This window comes from Scardinius erythrophthalmus (genome assembly GCF_964197995.2).
Source record: "Scardinius erythrophthalmus genome assembly, chromosome: 12".
In the NCBI taxonomy this organism is placed as follows: domain Eukaryota; kingdom Metazoa; phylum Chordata; class Actinopteri; order Cypriniformes; family Leuciscidae; genus Scardinius; species Scardinius erythrophthalmus.
The window spans coordinates 36,701,527-36,721,201 of NC_138232.1; the positions used below are offsets into that span (position 1 = coordinate 36,701,527).

The 19,675-nt window shown below is 37.7% G+C and overlaps 1 protein-coding gene across 1 annotated transcript; it reads right to left on the reverse strand.

The window, feature by feature from the left end:
• Positions 1-963: 963 nt before the first annotated feature.
• Positions 964-18,035, reverse strand: LOC308699746 (coiled-coil domain-containing protein 14-like). Its single transcript, XM_081380690.1, has 13 exons — positions 17,772-18,035; positions 17,606-17,661; positions 17,437-17,506; positions 17,279-17,351; positions 17,051-17,197; positions 16,289-16,507; positions 10,967-11,061; positions 9,626-10,208; positions 8,619-8,757; positions 6,074-6,156; positions 5,745-5,921; positions 2,844-2,976; positions 964-1,990 (listed from the first exon to the last, which is right to left on the reverse strand). The coding sequence occupies exons 1-13, from the start codon at positions 17,799-17,801 to the stop codon at positions 1,081-1,083; spliced, it is 2,715 nt and encodes a 904-aa protein (XP_081236816.1). The 5' UTR covers positions 17,802-18,035; the 3' UTR covers positions 964-1,080.
• Between the last annotated feature and the right edge of the window lie 1,640 nt (positions 18,036-19,675).

Below are 19,675 nucleotides of genomic sequence, written 5' to 3' on the forward strand. Positions count from 1 at the left end.
TTGTTGAATAATGACATGACCTCTGTAAAAATTTTAATAGTTGACGTGTGCAAAGTTTTGTTTTGTTGATCAGGTGGCACTGAAATTTGCCTTGAAGACAGACACCACGGAATATATCAGAATTGTAAGTAGGCTCCTGTGCCCATGTTTTTTCACATTTTTCAATTTAAAACATCTTATTAATAATAATCAGACTACAAATGCTTTTTAAAACTCCCATTGACAAAAAATTGTTCAAGACTGGACTTAATGCTTCTTTTGGGAAAGCATCTCAAGTTTTTTCACGTAGTAAATCTGCGCAGCGCGTCTGTGTTGCACGTCACACGCACCACACACGACCAGCGTCGGCCAATAGTGAGCCTACGTGTGACGTACAACACAGACGCGCTGCGCTAAAACACTACATGAAAAAAACTCGAGGCCCAGAGAGAAGGAAATGAAAAAATAAAGTCGTTATTTTTGTTTGTTTTTGCGCACAAAAAGTATTCTCGTCGCTTTATAAACTTAAGATTGAGCCACTGTAGTCACTTGGACTATATTAACGATGTCTTTAATACATTTTCTGGGCCAGCAAGTTATAATGCCTTAGAAGCCTATGGAGGATTGATCCAGCTCTCAGATTTAATCAAAAATATCTTAATTTGTGTTCCGAAGATGAACGAAGGTCTAACGGGGTTGGAACAACATGAGGGTGAGTAATTACTGACAGAATTTTAATTTTTGGGTGAACTAACCTTTTAATGTCTGGCGGCCTAAAATTAGTGTCTGGCATTCCAGAGGTTTAATGTCAGCCGTTTGGATGTATAATGATACAATACAGGACAAACTGCCCTGTAGAGATTTAATATGGGGCACATTGTTTGCTTAAATACCTGATGTTTCTGTGTAATAAGAGATGGTAGGAAGAACCCTAGTGGAAATGTAGTCTTAAGACCAAAGAAAAAAAAAAAATACAAGAAATGTAATATTCACTGCTGTTTCACATAATAATTTAATAAAAATAAAGAGACATGTAAAGATATCCATTAATTACATGTAATCCAATTAAAAACAACACACTCAGCATTCAAAAATACTAAATTACTTGTTTCGATCAACTCTCAGGGTCTTCTGCAGACTTTCTATGCTGGCGTCTAGTGCTGCAAGCCCATCCCTAAAATTCTGTTCATCCTGTGTGTTAAACGTGGACCAGGAGTTTATGCTCCAATCAGAGGCTAAAGATTTAATATCACAAGAGGAAAAGGTGTTCTCCATCACTGAAGGGTGTCCAAAGTATGCTGACTGAACACCCATCCTTCGGGCACACAGAGATTGCACCGATTGATTATTCAGGCTCTTATTTTTCTGATTTAACTGCAAGGCCACACCTTGATGTTCTGAAAGGAAATCTCTGCCATCATTCTTTGCATCCTGAATGTGGAGCCCATCTGAGATGTCCAGCTTTTCAAAAGCACGGCCCATATATTTTTTAAGCCCTACATCCGCATCCACTTCTTCTCTTTGATTCTTGGCTGTTTTCAGCTCATTACACTGAGTTAGCAGTTTACTACGAGCAACTCCTGAGGGAAGTTGCACTACTGGAGTCTCTTTTAAAGGAGCAAACATTGTTCTTTTCTGCTCTTCTGACTGAGGAATATTCTCAGCTATAGTTTCCAGGGTTTGTTTGTGTATATCCCTATCCGTTGGTGAGCAGACTTTAACAGCTGATGGCATAAAGTTGTCTTTTCCACCATTAATCTGACCAGGGGAGACTGGTTGTAATGTCTGGGACTTACAGTGAACTCGATGGAGAGGAGAGGCCCGTCCGATGCCCTCCAGGGTCTGAAGGTAGGTCTTTACAGAGTTTGAAAGTTGATCTGACACAGTGGACTCCCTCTGTGCATTTTCATGCAATTCCAGAACACTCTTAGTAAGCTGAGAGTTTGATTGGCACAAGTCCTGCTGAGGAGAATATTTGCTAGTGTCTTTTGTTTGACTTCTCTCCAGATTTCTGTGCATGAAAAAACAAAAGTTACAATGACCGGTTTCTCACATACATCTTCGGTTACATGCTAGATTCTCAAGATTTCATTTGAAGATGTAATTTCTTTATAGTTTAGATGAGTGATTCATGAGTGAACATCAAAAAATAACATAATGGTATCAAAATGGCTTGTCCCACACTCAAAAAGATGAGGGCTTGTCACACAACTTGTCCATGTTGGCATGTTTAACATAGCTTAATGGATAGTTCACCCAAAAATGAATATTCTGTCATCATCAAACAGTTGACAGTAGCTATTGACTATTGGAAGGCAATGGCTACCGTCAATTGTCTGGTAACCAACATTCTTTAAAATATCTTCTTTTACGGTGTTTTCACGATGAGAGTCTGCTTGGCTCCGATGAAGATATATAGATCATAGATCCTTTGCCAGTGCCACTTGTTGTCGGTTCAGAAGGAAAGTGAGGTTGTTGCTGCTTGCCATTCTCGCTCTGTCTTCACAGCTTACCTGAGCGTGCTGATGAATTATCAGGGAACACATTGACAGGGAACACATGCTATAGGACGGTTCGGGCCGAACGCAACAATTGAACAAACATTTTATGGTCCTACACCTTCCACAGATTACAGATTTATAAAAATAAATTTAGACCGCTTAACAGAGTGATTGCTATCAGGATGTGAGGAGACTTTCAACTAGCATAACAAAGAGATGTTTCTGCAGAGAATCACCTACGGCACCTTTAAGTACTAACAATTATATGATCATTTGCATTTAGCATCGTATTTCACTGTGTTCCGTGACTCTATCAGAACATACAGTACCCAACTCATCAGTAAGAACCACTTGTTAAATTACCTGATGACTTCCTGCAGTCTGCTGATCTCTGCCTCACTCTGCTGGAGACTTAGAGACAGTACAGTCTTCTCAATCTCTTCCTTTTTGAGTTTACTCTGGTATCTCTGCATTTCAGCTAATGCTTCATTCATCTCTGCGTGGGTAAAATAGCATGACAATCACTTACAGCAAAAAGAAAAGGGCTTGAAATGTCAATTTAACAGTAATATAGTAAATATAGTGATTATAAAGTCAATGATAACACCTTACAATCAAGTCTAATTTGTAAACATTAATATTTGTAAATGTTGGGCAGTTATGGCCTAATGGTTAGAGAGTCAGATTCGATTCTCAATACCGGCAGGAAAATGTAGGTGGGGGAGTGAATGAACAGTGCTCTCTTCCACCCTCAATACCCTCGACTGCAGTGCCTTTCAGCAAGGCACCTAACACCCATTCGCTCCTCGGGCGTTGTCCACGGTTTGCCGGGTGTGTGTATGTTCACTACTCGCTGCTCCTAATGTTTGTGCACTAACTTGGATAGGTTAAATGCAGAGGAGAAATTCCAAGTCTGGGTTACCATACTTGGCCTTCACGTCACTTTTTTTCACTTTCATTAGTTAGCAGATTATTCCAATGACATTAATGCATTAACTTGAACAAACAACAAGCAATATTTTTTTTTTTACAGCACTTATTAACTTTTTAATGTTAGTTGTTCATGTTAGTTCACAGTGCATTAACTCTTTCTGGACGTAGTCTTTGACAAAAATGTGATTTCCTCAGCTTTTTGTTGATAAAAAAAGAATGCATGCTAGAATAAAATTGATTGATTTTTTTCTGCTTAAAAGCTGAGGGTCTGTTCTTTCTTTTGATACAGTATATTGCATATTCAGATATTCACAACAAAATACTATGGCGGTATCAATACCATGAACCTTTTGAGCAAAAACGAATGAACTAATGAAATAAAAAACAACCAAACTAATATAATATAAATTTCCTTTCCAAATGGAAACATGATTTAAAGCTACAACACAATAAGACAGGGTTCCCACACCTTGGTTGACTTCAAATTCAAGGACCTTTCAAGGACTTTCCAGGTCCAATACCCTCAAATTCAAGGACTTAATGCGGGGACACATTAGTTTTGTCCAACAACAAACGATGAGGTACCATCATAGTTTCATGCACACGTGACCTTAATGGCAAGTACCTCATGCGGGAAACACTTAACATAACTCAGGGTTTTTCCTTGCTCAAAATGAGGCGGAGGTGGTACAATCCTATTAATGTATTTTAATAATAAGATAATAAAAATTGTATTTTTTGTAGATCATCACATAGCCTATTGTGTTTCCCACATTGTTTGAGCTTGTTACCTCTAGGGGGGTACGGGGGCATGCCCCCCCGTAAGAAAATTTTGTACATTTTAAAGATAAATTCATTAATCTGGTGCACTTTGAGTCACCCAAATCCACTGTTAAAAATAGATAATCCACCCGCAAACCGCCTATATTCTTTGATTTAGATATCTGCATCTGATCATCACATTACAATTATTCAGATTCTCAGTGTTAAGCATGATAATATGGTAACATATCACACTGAAGTAGGCTGATTTAAAATGAACATTTATTTAAAATAAAAGTTCTTCTTTTGGCAAAATTACATAATTCCTTAATAGCCTAAACAGAGGCTTTACCATACTCCCTTCAAACTTAAATTGTTTAATTTCATTGTTGTTTCAATCTTTCATTACATTACTGTTTGAATACACTACTTTTTTGTACCTTTTATAAAGGGCATTTTCCCCTAATTTTATTAAATGTATGCTCCATCTTTCATTTCAAATTCTTAAATTTGATCAAATAATATAATAAGACACTAGGCTGTTACCAATTCAATTAAATAATTTACATTGAAAAATAATAACTGTATTAATTTAGATTCTTTTAAATATTTTTGAATATACAAATAAGGAATGTTGAAAAAGAATGATACTTTATAAAACTAAACCGCCAGTAGGAGGCGGCAGGCGACCGTCTTAATGAGCGAGTCAGTGAGTCATTCATTCAAACGATTCGTTCAAAAGGCTGATTTATTCAGAATGAGGCAGTTTATGAATGGGTAATTGAATCTTTGACTCAACCGATTCTTTCAAAACGCTGAATCATTCAGTAATGAAACAACTGTTGCATGCCATGCGCACTGGTTCTGCGGTGATCTTTGTTTGGGACTATTTTCGCTGCTGAAACAGAACAAAAACAGTCATTGCGTCTAAAATGTAAGTGACTTAATTTTAACTATTTGTTTATTGAACTGTTATGAAATCAGTCTCGGTTTCAATCTTGATGGCATTCAGGCAAACAGCTCTCTGGTCGCGTGTAGCCTAGGCTATATATTGTTTCTTAACTATAATATGTTATAAATAACTGCGCGAGCCTCAACAGCGCTACATTATTACCGTCAGTACATTAGGTAGGACTATATTATTATCAACCATAGGCTATCAATCACCATTTACTTTAAATGAAATAAAACAGAATCATCCTCACGTTTTCGGTGATTCCCTAGTTATTTTTTATTGTCGAGAGACGAAGGCGGCCGCCTCATAATTCTCTATGCAGGAAAAACCCTGGTAACGTATCGCGTATATACGCGTAACTAGTGCAAATCAAGCAAGCTAGTATGCAAAGGCCATTAAGTTTTGGCAAAATAACACATTAGGGGACTGGAGTGAATATGGAATTATTTCCAGAAAACTTCTTGCACAAAATAAATTCAAGCACTTTCAAGCACCTGTCTCTATTTATGTTTATTTTCAAAATCTTTCCAGGGCCTTGAAAACATTTTTTCAGATTCAAAAACTTTCAAGGATTTCAAGGACCCGTGGGAACCCTGATAAGAGAACACTCTTACCCAGCCTTAGCCGACTGTTCTCTAACTCGCACAACTCTTTGTGCTGATTCAGGTCACTGTCTTTGTCCTCCATGGCTTTCCGTAGTCTCATGTTCTCCTGTTGCAGATCATCAAGCTCTCTACGGCTCTCATTTAACTGAGTTTGTAGAGTGAAGTTTAGAGACTGCAACACAACCACTGTAACAGAACCATGCCAATGGTTCACAAAGGTTGTTTTCATGCATCCACTCGGCTAGACAGAAAATAAAAGGCTAAATTCTAAAAATATATTTACTTAAGTCAAGCCCTTTACAGACAGAACAGAGAGAAGACAGCATGGCTCCACTCACCCTCCATGTCACAGGCCTCCGGTCTGGCTCGCCGTTCTGCTCTCTCTCGCTCCAATAACTGCTGATTGAGTATTCGCAAACGCCTGGGAGACATGCAAATAAACACAAATTAGGGTTATCAATTTAAGTGTGATTAATTTAAAAAAAAAAAAAAAAAAAAAAACATGATTGAAAATTAACACATTCTTCACAAGCTTATGTCCAATGCCATGCAAATAAAACAAACAACATATTTTTGTGTGCTATAAACCATTGGGTAGTAAACATCACAATTACGTCACTGCAGTTGTGTGCGCATTATGGTGGCAGAAAAACAGTGGTAACAAATGGAGGAAAATGGGGCGAGATCCACAAAATAATGGAAAAAATGTCTTGTGCCTTTAGATGTCAGAATCGGATTGGAAAAAAGATGGTCTTCATTTTCATACAATACCATCGTCTTAAGACATTTAGTGAAAACCATTTAGACAGAGTGGGTTGATACAGTGAGGAAAATAAGTATTTGAACACCCTGCTATTTTGCAAGTTCTCCCACTTGGAAATCATGGAAGGGGTCTGAAATTGTCATCGTAGGTGCATGTCCACTGTGAGAGACATAATCTAAAAAAAAAAAAAAATCCAGAAATCACAATATATGATTTTTTTTAACTATTTATTTGTATGATACAGCTGCAAATAAGTATTTGAACACCTGTCTATCAGCTAGAATTCTGACCCTCAAAGACCTGTTATTCTGCCTTTAAAATGTCCACCTCCACTCCATTTATTATCCTAAATTAGATGCACCTGTTTGAGGTCGTTAGCTGCATAAAGACACCTGTCCACCCCATACAATCAGTAAGAATCCAACTACTAACATGGCCAAGACCAAAGAGCTGTCCAAAGACACTAGAGACAAAATTGTACACCTCCACAAGGCTGGAAAGGGCTATGGGGAAATTGCCAAGCAGCTTGGTGAAAAAAGGTCCACTGTTGCAGCAATCATTAGAAAATGGAAGAAGCTAAACATGACTGTTAATCTCCCTCGAACTGGGGCTCCATGCAAGATCTCACCTCGTGGGGTCTCAATGATCCTAAGAAAGGTGAGAAATCAGCCCAGAACTACACGGGAGGAGCTGGTCAATGACCTGAAAAAAGCTGGGACCACCGTTTCCAAGGTTACTGTTGGTAATACACTAAGACGTCATGGTTTGAAATCATGCATGGCACGGAAGGTTCCCCTGCTTAAACCAGCACATGTCAAGGCCCGTCTTAAGTTTGCCAATGACCATTTGGATGATCCAGAGGAGTCATGGGAGAAAGTCATGTGGTCAGATGAGACCAAAATAGAACTTTTTGGTCATAATTCCACTAAACGTGTTTGTAAGAAGCATATCAAGGTTCTGGCGTGGCCTAGCCAGTCTCCAGACCTAAACCCAATAGAGCATCTTTGGAGGGAGCTCAAACTCAGTGTTTCTCAGCGACAGCCCAGAAACCTGACTGATCTAGAGAAGATCTGTGTGGAGGAGTGGGCCAAAATCCCTCCTGCAGTGTGTGCAAACCTGGTGAAAAACTACAGGAAACGTTTGACCTCTGTAATTGCAAACAAAGGCTACTGTACCAAATATTAACACTGATTTTCTCAGGTGTTCAAATACTTATTTGCAGCTGTATCATACAAATAAATCGTACATTGTGATTTCTGGATTTTTTTTTTTTAAGATTATGTCTCTCACACTGGACATGCACCTACGATGACAATTTCAGACCCCACCATGATTTCTAAGTGGGAGAACTTGCAAAATAGCAGGGTGTTCAAATACTTATTTTCCTCACTGTAAATAAAGCATACATTTGATGTAAACAATAGATTTACATAAATTACAAAAACAGCTGATAGAGGGAATAATGTATTCGCCCTACAGTTACAGCATGAAATAAACAAATTAAACCTATAACATTTTACATAGACTAGATAGTAGTAGAAGTAGTAATTAGTGTTTTATAATTAAAACTAGTGTTTTATCATAAAAAAAGTTCTAGCCTACTGTCCTGACCCAGACATTGCAAGTGCAGTTTTCCACAAGGAATACGAAGATGTCCAGCCACTGTAATTTTGGTCATTTAGTTGGTTTCTTGACCCAAATATGACCGTGAGTACGGGTCAGGAAAACTTATCCTATTGCTAAGGGTTAGCTTAATTAGTGTATGACAACATGTCTTCTGCTGGCAAACCATTCAAAGAAATGGAGAAGGCGTCATGTTGTAAATTTATATATATGTAATTATATATACTATCCATATACTATACTACTTTCTGCCACCAGGTAGGCTCCGCCCACAAAATACATCAACACCCAAAATCTATTCAATGCCTTAATGCCAATGACTTAACTTGATGTGGGAGCTTTTCCCAACACATTGATATATGTGGTTAATCTGATTAATTGGCATATCTTAATTCATTCACTTAGACTTTAATCATTTACTAGCCTTTATACAAATTCACACACATCCTTGCAACACACTGACATCCATGTCTGTAAACACTCTTCGAGCTGCTGACCTTCGCAGCTGTACATTCTCACTCCTGAGTGGCTGTAAAGCGAGCGCAATCTCAGCCTGGATGTTGGTGCTGCCCACCATGACAGGAAGTAGTGAGATACTCTGCTCCACCTCAGAGATCAGGCGCACAGCTTCACTGTCTGCACAGAAGAGAAAACGTGTAATAAAACTCGAAAATAACACCCAGAGGGGAAAAATCTGCTTAAATGCCAATGTCCAATTTTTTGATTGTTAAAGAAAGTTAATTAGTTAACCATCTCAAGTTTGAAACAGGATATCAACTTTTATAAACGATAACTTCCAGATGATTGGAAGACAGCCCTATAATAAGACCCTGACAACAACAACAACAGAGAAAAATATCAAATTTAAAAAAAGATATGCTGACAAATGTCTCGTCTATATAATTAAAGTCAGTGACGTTTTGAACCCCATTTCGGGCTCATTGAATGGAAAAAACATTCTGCAAAATATATTTTAAATCGAGTTTCACAGAAGAAAGAATGTCATACAGGTTTGGAACAACATGAAGACTTTTCATTTTCTGGTTAAATACCACTTTAAAGTCACCATGAAATCAAAATTCTTATTTATTGAATATTGCAGTATTTATCATAACTGGTTTATCCATGCACATCCTTGTTTTGTTTTTTTAAATTCATGTGCCCTCATAATCTCAACTTCTCCCACTTGCAGTAACATCTCTTCTCTTCTCTGATGATGTATTTATTGGAGCGAGGGCGGGACAACCTGTCACTCACATGACATCACAGCCATAGCAAACCACAACCATCCAATCAATTCCACATGGACAAAATCCAGTCCCGCCCAACATTTTTCTTGTTTGAAAAGTGTAGAATTTCACTCTACGTCACAACAGGGAAGAAAATACTTTTGCAAAGTTTCATGCTGACTTTGAGGTTTTTTTTCCTAAATTCAAGTACTTAAGATGGATGTAAAGTCAAAGATTTAAAAAAATAAATCTGAAAATAAATCAAATATTCTCACCCTGATTAGCAACTAAAGTCTTCAGCTCTCCCAGCAGATATTTAACAGTCACCACTTTCTGTGCGGTTTTCTCTGGACTGGTGGGTTTGACTTTGTGACTCAGAACTGTTAATTTCTCATAGCTGGTCTGACAGCTGATGTCTCTGACAGCTGTATTGTCCATCCCATGTTTCTCATCTCCATCCTCTGCACTCTCCTCAGAGCAGATCTCCTGTACTGGTCCATTTGGATCAGGTTGAGTCTGGCTGACCAGGAGCTGGTTGGGCGTCTGTGTTGCTGAGGGGCAGATCAAGGACCCAGTGGATGATGTCAATTTAACCTGAGGAACACTGCAGACAGGGCTGGGGATTATAGGTAGCCCATGCCCTACTGGAGTGCAGGACCCATTTTGGACAGGAGATACAGTAACTGGAGACTGTCGTTGGACTGCGGGTGGCATTGAGAAAGAAGCCACATATTGATTTGGAGTGGCAGACATTTCTTCAGAAGCATGAGGGCAGGAGGGGATGGCAGCACTCATGGCCCTTGACTGATGAAACTCCCCAGATGAGCCACCACTGCTCAGTACACACTCTGAAGTACACTAAAAACAACAGAGAAAGACGAAAGCAAGGTGAATGACACTTTTACTCATTAGATCTGTTTCCCTACTTGTCTCACCGAGTGTAAAAGTAACCAGAAAATAGACATCAACATTGGCAATAATAAGAAATGTTTGTTGATTAGCACCAAAGTAGCATATTATTTTAAACATTAAGTGCTGTTTGTATAAATTTGAAGGATAACGGGACACTGAAGACTGGATTAATGGCTGATAAAATTCAGCAATGACATCACAGAAATAAACTACATTTCTAAATATATTCAAATAGAAAAAGTTTGTTTTAAGTTGTAATAATATTTCACAATATTACCGTTTTTACTGTACTTTTTAATTTAACAAATGCAGCCTTGGTAAGCATAAGAGACTACTTTCAAAAACATTACCAAATTCTCAACAATCCCAAACGTTTCAATGGCAGTGTAATTCCGACACATATGTACAGTACATAGACCAAAAAGTTAATAATTTACATAGACTATGCAAAAGTATTCAAATGATAGGCTTATGTTTAGTTATAATAATAAAACAAATAGACGCTTTACTTGTCTGCCAAAGAAATGTTGATGAATTATCTTAATTTGGTTTATTTTATCATCAATAACTGATATATATTGAAAATCATTTGATTAATCACCATATCATGTATTTAATTATTGACAACCCTTTGATTGTCAATTTAATTGATTGACAACCCTCACTGTTCTATTTTAGTTTGCAAAGTAGTGCAGTAAATTTACAGGTTCAACGTGAGCTGATCCAGGTCTCTGGGGGCTCAATGCAGGAGTGGATGTAGTCAGCCGACTGTTAAATACAGTGGATGTGTGAACCTGACCTGCAAACAGAGGGAGAAACCATTTGGATATGATATCAGCAGGGCTTGACATTTACACCCGCCAAATGTGGGTGGATTTCAGCAGTGTCGTGTAACGCAGTCACTACTACTAGCCATATTGGCGGGTTGAATTTTATATATATATATATAATACATTTTTCAAGTCTTTTAAAAAGGAATCTTAAATAATAAACTAAGTGCAATGTAGTGTTGTCAAAAATATTGATTTTTCAAACCATATTGATTCTGAAACGCTTCCAATACTCATTTTCCCCAGAATAGATGCACGATTTCCGATAAGAAAAATTGACCAGCTGCGCTTTCCCACTCTCCCATCTCTTCGACAGCGAGTTGACACACAAACCCACCTCCCCTCACACACTCGTTTCATTTGCTACGGATGAATATTGTTAGCGTTACAGGGCTTGAATTTCGATGTGGGATTGAGCATATTTAACTTCATTTTGTGCTCACTTACAAAGTGAGCGCACATAAAGCCACTATAATATTATTATTATTATAATATATAATATTATTAAGCCACAGATAATATTAAAAAGATCTATATGGCAGTTTTTCCCCATGGTATCGATGTCAAAACTGTGGCCAGTGAAAATGCTGAGTGGCTAGGAACTTTGGAAAACCACTAGCCACAGCAGCTGGTGAGTAAAAAAGTTAAAGCCCATGGTGCAGGTTTTTTTTTTTTTTTTTTTTTTTATTAATATAACCTTATATGAAAATACCATATGAAAAGTAAATGCAGGATTAAAAATTGTTTTGCAAGACATAAGGGCGCAAATTCAATAGAAAACGTGACCGTTTCCTTGACCGTGCTGAAAAAGCGCTTTTTTTCACCATCGCGTCATATGACGTCACATGAGGTAGTCGTTTGGCTCTGCGTTCGCGCTCAGTGCAGATATAGGTTGATGTTCAGTTGGATCGGTCATGATTCACTGTGTTTTCGGTGCTTATTGTATTTCAATTAATCATCGTCGTGGTAAATGATTGTGAATTATGGCCTGTCAGGACATCGAGTCCACAGGTTTCCGAATAAGAAAAAAGACGGTGCGATCTTCCGTGCCAGTGTGCGTTTTGTGCCGGGTAAGAGACGGGACTTCACTTCTGCTTCTGCTTTGAAAAACGCGGTAGTGTGTAGCGTTCACTATAGACCGAATGATTATAATCCCGGCGATATGTGCACACTGTCCCGGCTCATTCATCGGGTCGCCCGGTGACGGCCCGTCGTCAGCATGTGGTTCCGGCAGGAAACATGACGGTCACGGATCCGTCAGATCACTTATTGTACATCTGTTTTACAAAATGTGCCTGGTCTTAATTTAATTCATTAACATATCCTACATAAACTTGTAATGTAATGCATTTATGTGTTTGCTATTAGTCTGCAGCCGAAACTTTTTATTATTATAAATATTATTTAATTTTTATAAATATTATGTTCTATAATTCATTTTCAATCTGTACAAACCGACTTTAATGTTTGTGTTGGCTGTTTCTAGATATAAAGTTTTTATACAGTAAGACAGTTGTGATTGTGATCATTTTTTTATTCATCGTCACCAAATAGGTTAATTCAAAGCCTTTATTAAGTCCCTCTTCCTCTGGAAACTGTCTCCTAATGGCTGACACACACAACACATGCAGGTAAGGGTCTAAATACTAGCTTTGCTATTGCCTGATACATGATGATAATAATCTGTACAATTTAGGGCTGGGTATCGTTCAAAATCTTTCGATCCGGTGCCAATTTCGATACCTCAGTTTCGATACCGGTTCCTAACGATACTTTTTTCGATACCAATTTTATTAAATCCTTTTTAACAAGATTACATAACACATTACCTCAGAAAAACTTTGGTTTTATTTTTTCAGTTTGACTCATGCTCCTTAGCCAGTGCACAAAGGAACAAAAAAAGCACAAAGGAACAAAAAATGTTTTGTAAAGAACTCATGCTCACCAAAGCTGATTTTTTTTTAAATACAGTAAAACTTGTAATATTGTGAAATACAGTAGTATTACAATTTAAAATCTTATTTGGATATATTTCAAAATGTAATTTATTCCTGTGATGTCAAAGCTGAATTTTCAAAATCATTACTTCAGTGTCACATGATCCTTCAGAAATATGAAAACAGTTTGCTGCTTAATATTTTGGAAACTATGATCAATTTTTTCATGATTCTTTGATGAATAGAAATGTCAAAAGAACAGCATTTATTTAAAAACGAAATATTTAGTAACATTAGGCTACACGTTTTAATGTCACCTTTGATCACTTTAATGCATCCTTACTGGAAAAAAAAAGTTCTGACTAACCAACACATTTTTGAACGGCAGTGTAGGCTACATTCAGTAGGTTATTATTTATTGCAATATTAACACTGTCAGAGTGATCAACAAGGTATCTCTTCATTTACCAGTCAAAGACGGAGCAACTTTCTGCTCTTATGTTTACTCCGTGCACTGTCAAGGTCTTCATCATATCTGTCGCGGTACCGGTCATGCAGCAATTATTTTACCCCAAATACTGCATCGCGCGCTGTTGGCATCGAGCTGGAGAAATGTACCCACACTTTTGATCGACTTTTCCCCATCTTTAAGGTATTATGTGTGTGTGCTCGCGTCTCATATGAATATGTGCGCGGAGAGTTTGTGTGTGTGCTCGCGTCTCATTGAGTATGTGCGCGAGTTTGTGTGTGTGCTCGCGCGCCTCTCATATGAGTATGTGCGCAAAGAGTTCCGCGCGTCTCGTGTGTGTAGAGTTTGCGTGTATGTGCGTGAGCAGCTTTATGTGTGTCGTTGTGCATTTCATATGTATTTGTTTGAGCACTGACGTTGACGAGTTAACTCCTTAGGTATCGAAATCTGGAACCGAACAACATGTCATTTTTTCGATACTCGATAGTATCGAGGCAATTCGGTCGGTACCTAAAAGTATCGAACTCGGTACCCAGCCCTAGTACAATTCTGATCTGATCATAGTGTTGTAGGCTACATATCGTCGGCTAAAGCTAACACTGTTCTCTCGCCCTGTTCTCCTCACACCACAACCAGGGCTCGCAAAATCGCCTGCCCGACGTCCCGGGGCTATTGTGTTTTCCAGTCGGGCTACCAAAATTCATAACCGGCCTGCCCGACGGGCTATCTAAAATAGTGTTCGCGTCAGTCTTGTTATAATCAGATTCAGCGCGTTCTTCATCTTCAATCCGCAGCGGCTCAGAGCAGAGCGCACGTCAGAAAGGTGTGTGTGTGTGTGTGTGTGTGTGTGTGTGTTTATCTGAGTCTCATTGGTCTGTCAATGTCAGAATATTTTAGATGACCAATCAAATCGAAGTAGGCGGGCTTTATGTTCACAAGAAGCTGCAGAGCGCGAATTTGAGCAGAGCAACTAACTGACGCTTCAGTTTACGGTCAAGTGCGAGATAAGATGCAAGTAGCTAAACTAAACATTTCATATTTGACAGCTTTTTTAGGTCATAAATATGAAACGATAGACAAAAATAATCAGACAAACGAATATACTTTTGTCGAATTTCGCCATTTTGAACTGAAAATAGGCCTATGTAACGTGACTAATAATTAGTTTACTGTCATTGTGAGGGGACATTAGAGCATTAACAAAGCCGTTTTCATGTTAGGCACAAGATTAATAATGAATGTGTGTGTACATGTTGAGAATTAATATACAATTTGTATCCTTCAGTAAATTAAAAAAGTTCAGCTTTAGGAGGGGAAGAGACAGGGCAAGATGAGGAGACTGAGAGAAAAAGAAAGAGTGATGGATAAGAGGAGAGAGCAGGTATTGACACATAATCTACTGCCCACTGACATTGTTTTAAAGCTATTTCTTATCCTTTTTTGGCATTCAAACGTCTTGAAATGGACATATCAGAGAAATAAAAAATGTTAACCCCCTAATAACCTTAAATGTAGGACCTAGGCCTATATGATTATAAAGCCCTGTGTTAGGAATAAGATCAATAATGAATGTGTACATACTGTGAATAAATTTAATAAACTTAGTTAGGCTACCTAGCTTTCCTAGTAGCTTTCAGTAAATTAATGCGTCTCAGAAAATGATTTATAAATCAACCTATCAGTTGACCCTATGTTTACTTCACTGACAGACAAAAATGAAAAGCCTATATCAGTCAAAGCTCAGCTTTAGGAGGGGAAGAGACAGAGCAAGAGAAAAACAAAGAGAATAGGAGTGTGATGCTGATGAGGAGAGAAAAATAATCAGCTGCCCACTTACATGGTTTTAAAGCTATTGTTATCCAATTTTTTTGGCCCTCAAAACATCTTAAAATGCACATATGTAGATCAGAGAAATCAAAATTTTCTCAGGGGTGCCCCCGAACCCCCCTAACTAGTCTACCTCACATTCGGGACCTCAGTGATGATAAAACCCTGCCATCTGCAGGTTAATGAAACTTAATAGTGAGCATTAGACCCTAAACTAAAGTGTTACTTTTTTTTTTATTATCATACCCTCATTGGGGGCTGAGCCACAGACACAGACTGATTCATTTTACATACTGGTCACACACCTTTCAGTTCAGTTAGAACCAGATGCATATTTATTGATATTTTGTGTTTTGACTACATTAATAAAATTGTCTTTTTATCTGGGCTAGTAAAATTCATTTCGGGCTACCAAAATCTGGAGAGTGGCTGCCCGAAGGGCTACCAGCGATTTTGAAATTTTGCGAGCCCTGACAACTCACCGTTGTTCTGTCTAAACCTGGCCTGTCCTGCTCACTTGGCTTCATATCAGGCTCATAATTATAGGATATCATCATATATATCAATTAAATATGAATTATATATATCATACGAGTAAATATTTAGGCTACAATTCCCCCAGCTTTCCGAGCTGTCATTGCGATCCATTGTTTACTTTGACCGCTCTACCTCATGTGACGTCACTTCTGGTTTGGCGGTTTTCAAATGCGGAAGTAAAATTTTCCTCAAAAAAACGACTCCAGAAGCCTAAATAACGTTTTATAAGTATATGTTTATATTTAAATCTAGTTCCTACATTATTTTTCTATACATTGGCTCACTGGGTACTCTAACCTGCAACATGCCCTTTAACTAAGACAGAAGTACAGTAAAACATTATTATAAATAATCATCATTTAAGCAGGCCCTTTACAGAACCCACAGAATTAAATATATAATGTGTTAGTGAGCGTGCCTGTTTACCATAAGTTGGCAGATTACAGCTAGCAGCAGGCTGAGAGGAGGCCAGTGGAACTGAGACTTGCTGAGCATGTTCTGCTTGCGTTACACGGGTCAGTGCTGAAGGTTGATCCTGTGATCCTTGCGTCCGTTTGACCCCAGGGTTCTGAACACCACGACAACTCGGCTGCCCTGCTGAACTCAGGTGACATCTGGAGGATGGAATCGTCTTCTGCACTGCAGCTACAGTAAGAAAAATACAATAGGCTGTGAAGCCGTATTTTTGTGCTTCTGCAAATGGTTGTTAAAAAGAATCCCTCGCTGTGGCATTCACACATATCCAATAAGGATTTTACAACAAAGGAGGAAAATGAACGAAAAGATTGACAAAGATGTCATTTCAAAAACAAGGAAGCTTGTTAAGAAAATAAAAGTAATTGTGACTTTTTATCTCACAAGTCTGACTTTTTTTCTTGCAATTCACAATTCAGACTTTATAACTCACAATTGCGAGTTTATATCTCACAATTCTGAGAAAAAGTCAGAATGGTGAGATATACTATAAACTCGCAATTCTGACTTTATCCTTGTAATTGTGAGTTTTGATATAAAGGATTGTGAGGGTTTTTTTTTTGTCTCAGATTTCTCTTTTTCTCAGATTTGTGAGATATAAAGTGGCATTTACCTTTTTTATTCCATGGTGGAAACCAGCTTCCATAAAAAACAGATATTCCACAAGTATGTCTAAGATGAAAAAATGATGTACACTATATTAGAGTACATTACCTGCCCTTTTTTTCACATGTATTGCCATGGTTGTCTTCTTCCCATGCTTTTTTTTGTCAGTCTCGATTTTTCTTGATAAATTCTTGGGTTTGGACTTGAAGGTGCAGGTTTTTGTTCCCTGTTGTTTGGGCTTAGATTCTGTTGATTCTGTTGTGTGAAGCTTATTAATCTCATTACTACTTAATTGCTAAACACAGAAAATGAGGTCTGATTTTGTAAATACAATACCTGCTTGTTCGGCTTGTAGTATTCCATTGAGTAAAGCAGCACATCGGTCCAGTCCCATGTGTATTGTTGTCACCTGGAAGCAATTTTCAATGTGAAAGAATGTCACATGAGTTTAAAAATCATTTTTATACACAACCTCATGTATGTGGCTTCTTTACCTGATCTTCAGAGTCTGTAGAATATAGAGAATACGCTGGTTCAAGAGGAGGCACACATCTTCCAGCAAAACTAAACCAGACAACATTTATGTTTGTTAAATCTGTGAAACAAATAGCATCTAAAATTCATTCTATTATATCTTTTATCTAGGATATCTTTTTATGTTACCGTTTTTTGTGTATTTGTCCCCGTCCGGACCCCGTCAGTCTGCCTGATGAGACCACCTGCAAGACAAATGGCTTTAATGCTAAACAAAACACAGCATAATAACGTACATAGTATCATATATAAAATAATTAAAACATATATAATCGTTTATAACCGCTAACGTTACCTTTGGTCTTGATACTCCCTGTCTTGCCATGCGTGATGTATAGTCGATAAAACCTTCAGAAATCACCGTTCACCTAACAGTTACAGTAATTGTTTACCATTGTTTCTTATATTTATTTCGCGAATTAACGGCAAAAACGTAAAGACCAAAATACATATCAAACTGTAGTAATCTAAAAGCTAATGGATGAAAAGCAAAACAAACTGCCTCTGTTACAACAATCACCACGCAATCGTTACGTTCAAAACGGAAGCCGAGTGCCGTAGTCCAATAGAAAAACAGTTCGTTTTAATCTCTGGATTTGATTGGTGAATTACGGTAAAATCATTACAAACCTTTCGTCTATTGGTCTCAGACTATGTCAGTCGTATGAACACTAGCCAATCATTTCCTCAGACTTGGCTAACGCCCATTAAGACTTTCAGCTCAGACGCCAAAAAGGTGTTTCTATGGAGATGGAGTGGCAGAATTATAAGAACTGATACTTCGCGGTTTTGTGAAATGATAATCCCCATAGACCTATATAAAATGCAAAAAACAATGTTCACTTTGAGTGACGGTTAAAATGAATGATAGAATCACTTTTTCGTTACATGTATGCTATTATTACATTAATCATTCACGAAAATGGTTAACTTTTGTAATGCATATCCCCATGACTTGCTACTAATAAAGTAACAGTACTGATAGTCATATACCTGACAGACTTTTGCATAGTGTGTGATATTTGTGTAGGCCTATATTTAAAAAAGTAAATTTTTAGGCAAGTTACCAAAATAAAGGCCCTTTTCAGCGCTGCGCTTGTTTTGTTCTGTCTTCCGGGTTTGAATTTAATTTTCCACAGAAAGAAGGTAAGATCTTACGGATTTATGAATGAAACGCTCATTTTGAAATCTTATACTGACATTTATTATTTCAAACACATTATAAAGATGCCTGTGCACAGTGGCGGATTTAGCAAATCGGGGGCCCAAGGCGAAGGTAGGTAGGCCCCTCCCCATCCAATCTTTAAAAGAAAACGAAAAAAATATGTACCGACTAAATGGTGGATAGGCAGGTAAAGCTAATCTATGGGGAAGTAAAGGTTAGAGAGGAGAAAAAAACGTCCCCTTTAAACCCTACATACACTTCTTTACTCCTAAACAGAAACATGTTACAATGTTTACATGGTACAATTTCTGCTAAGCTATGTTTTTTTTTTTTGCTTGACAAATTTCACCATTTCGATTCAATTTTTATGTGATTTGATTCAATATTGACTCATTTGGATAAATATTAGGTAACATTTCACAAAATAGGCGTTACTTTTTCTCAAGAAAAAAAAAGCCCTATCAGCTGGTATAATTTAAGGTTAAAATAAGCAATATATATTTAGCCAAATACTCTCTATAGCCCTTTTTTTCTAGCCAATTAAATGGCTTTCCTGAGGTAACTGTTATGTGACGATTGTTCTCCAGCTGTTTTACCTCTTTTCCGCGGTTGAAAAACACTTATTGATCGATATTATGAGTAGGAGGAATATACATTTCGGTAAGTTATACTGTATCTTTCAACATTGTTAATTCGTGTTTACTATTATAGCTAGAGATGATCAGTTCACGTGCCGCTATAGGAATCTGTCACGTCACATTAAAACGGCAAAACGGTATTTATGGTTTGAATTTCGTAATAGAATTGACAAAATCTGAGAGCTGAGATTTTTTTAAATATCATGATTCATAAGTAAACTGCTCAGTTTTGTCTGTCGATCTCCGTGTCTTCTTTGCTTCACGATTTTTCTGTGCGTTGGACGTTGTTGTTGTTGTTCCTGATCTGTATCCCCAACAGTAGCCGCAAAAAAGTTTGTCATCTTTGGCAGCGTTCCCAAATACTTATCAGCATCTTTTCACTTTTTTCTTTTATTT

Coding starts and splice junctions, on each gene's coding strand:
- LOC308699746 (XM_081380690.1), bottom strand. CDS start 17,801: ATGGCAAGACAGGGAGTATCAAGACCAAAG. Junction 17,352..17,436: donor CTACAGACTCTGAAGATCAG/GTAAAGAAGCCA, acceptor AATTGCTTCCAG/GTGACAACAATACACATGGG. Junction 1,991..2,843: donor AGACTGCAGGAAGTCATCAG/GTAATTTAACAA, acceptor TTTCATGCACAG/AAATCTGGAGAGAAGTCAAA.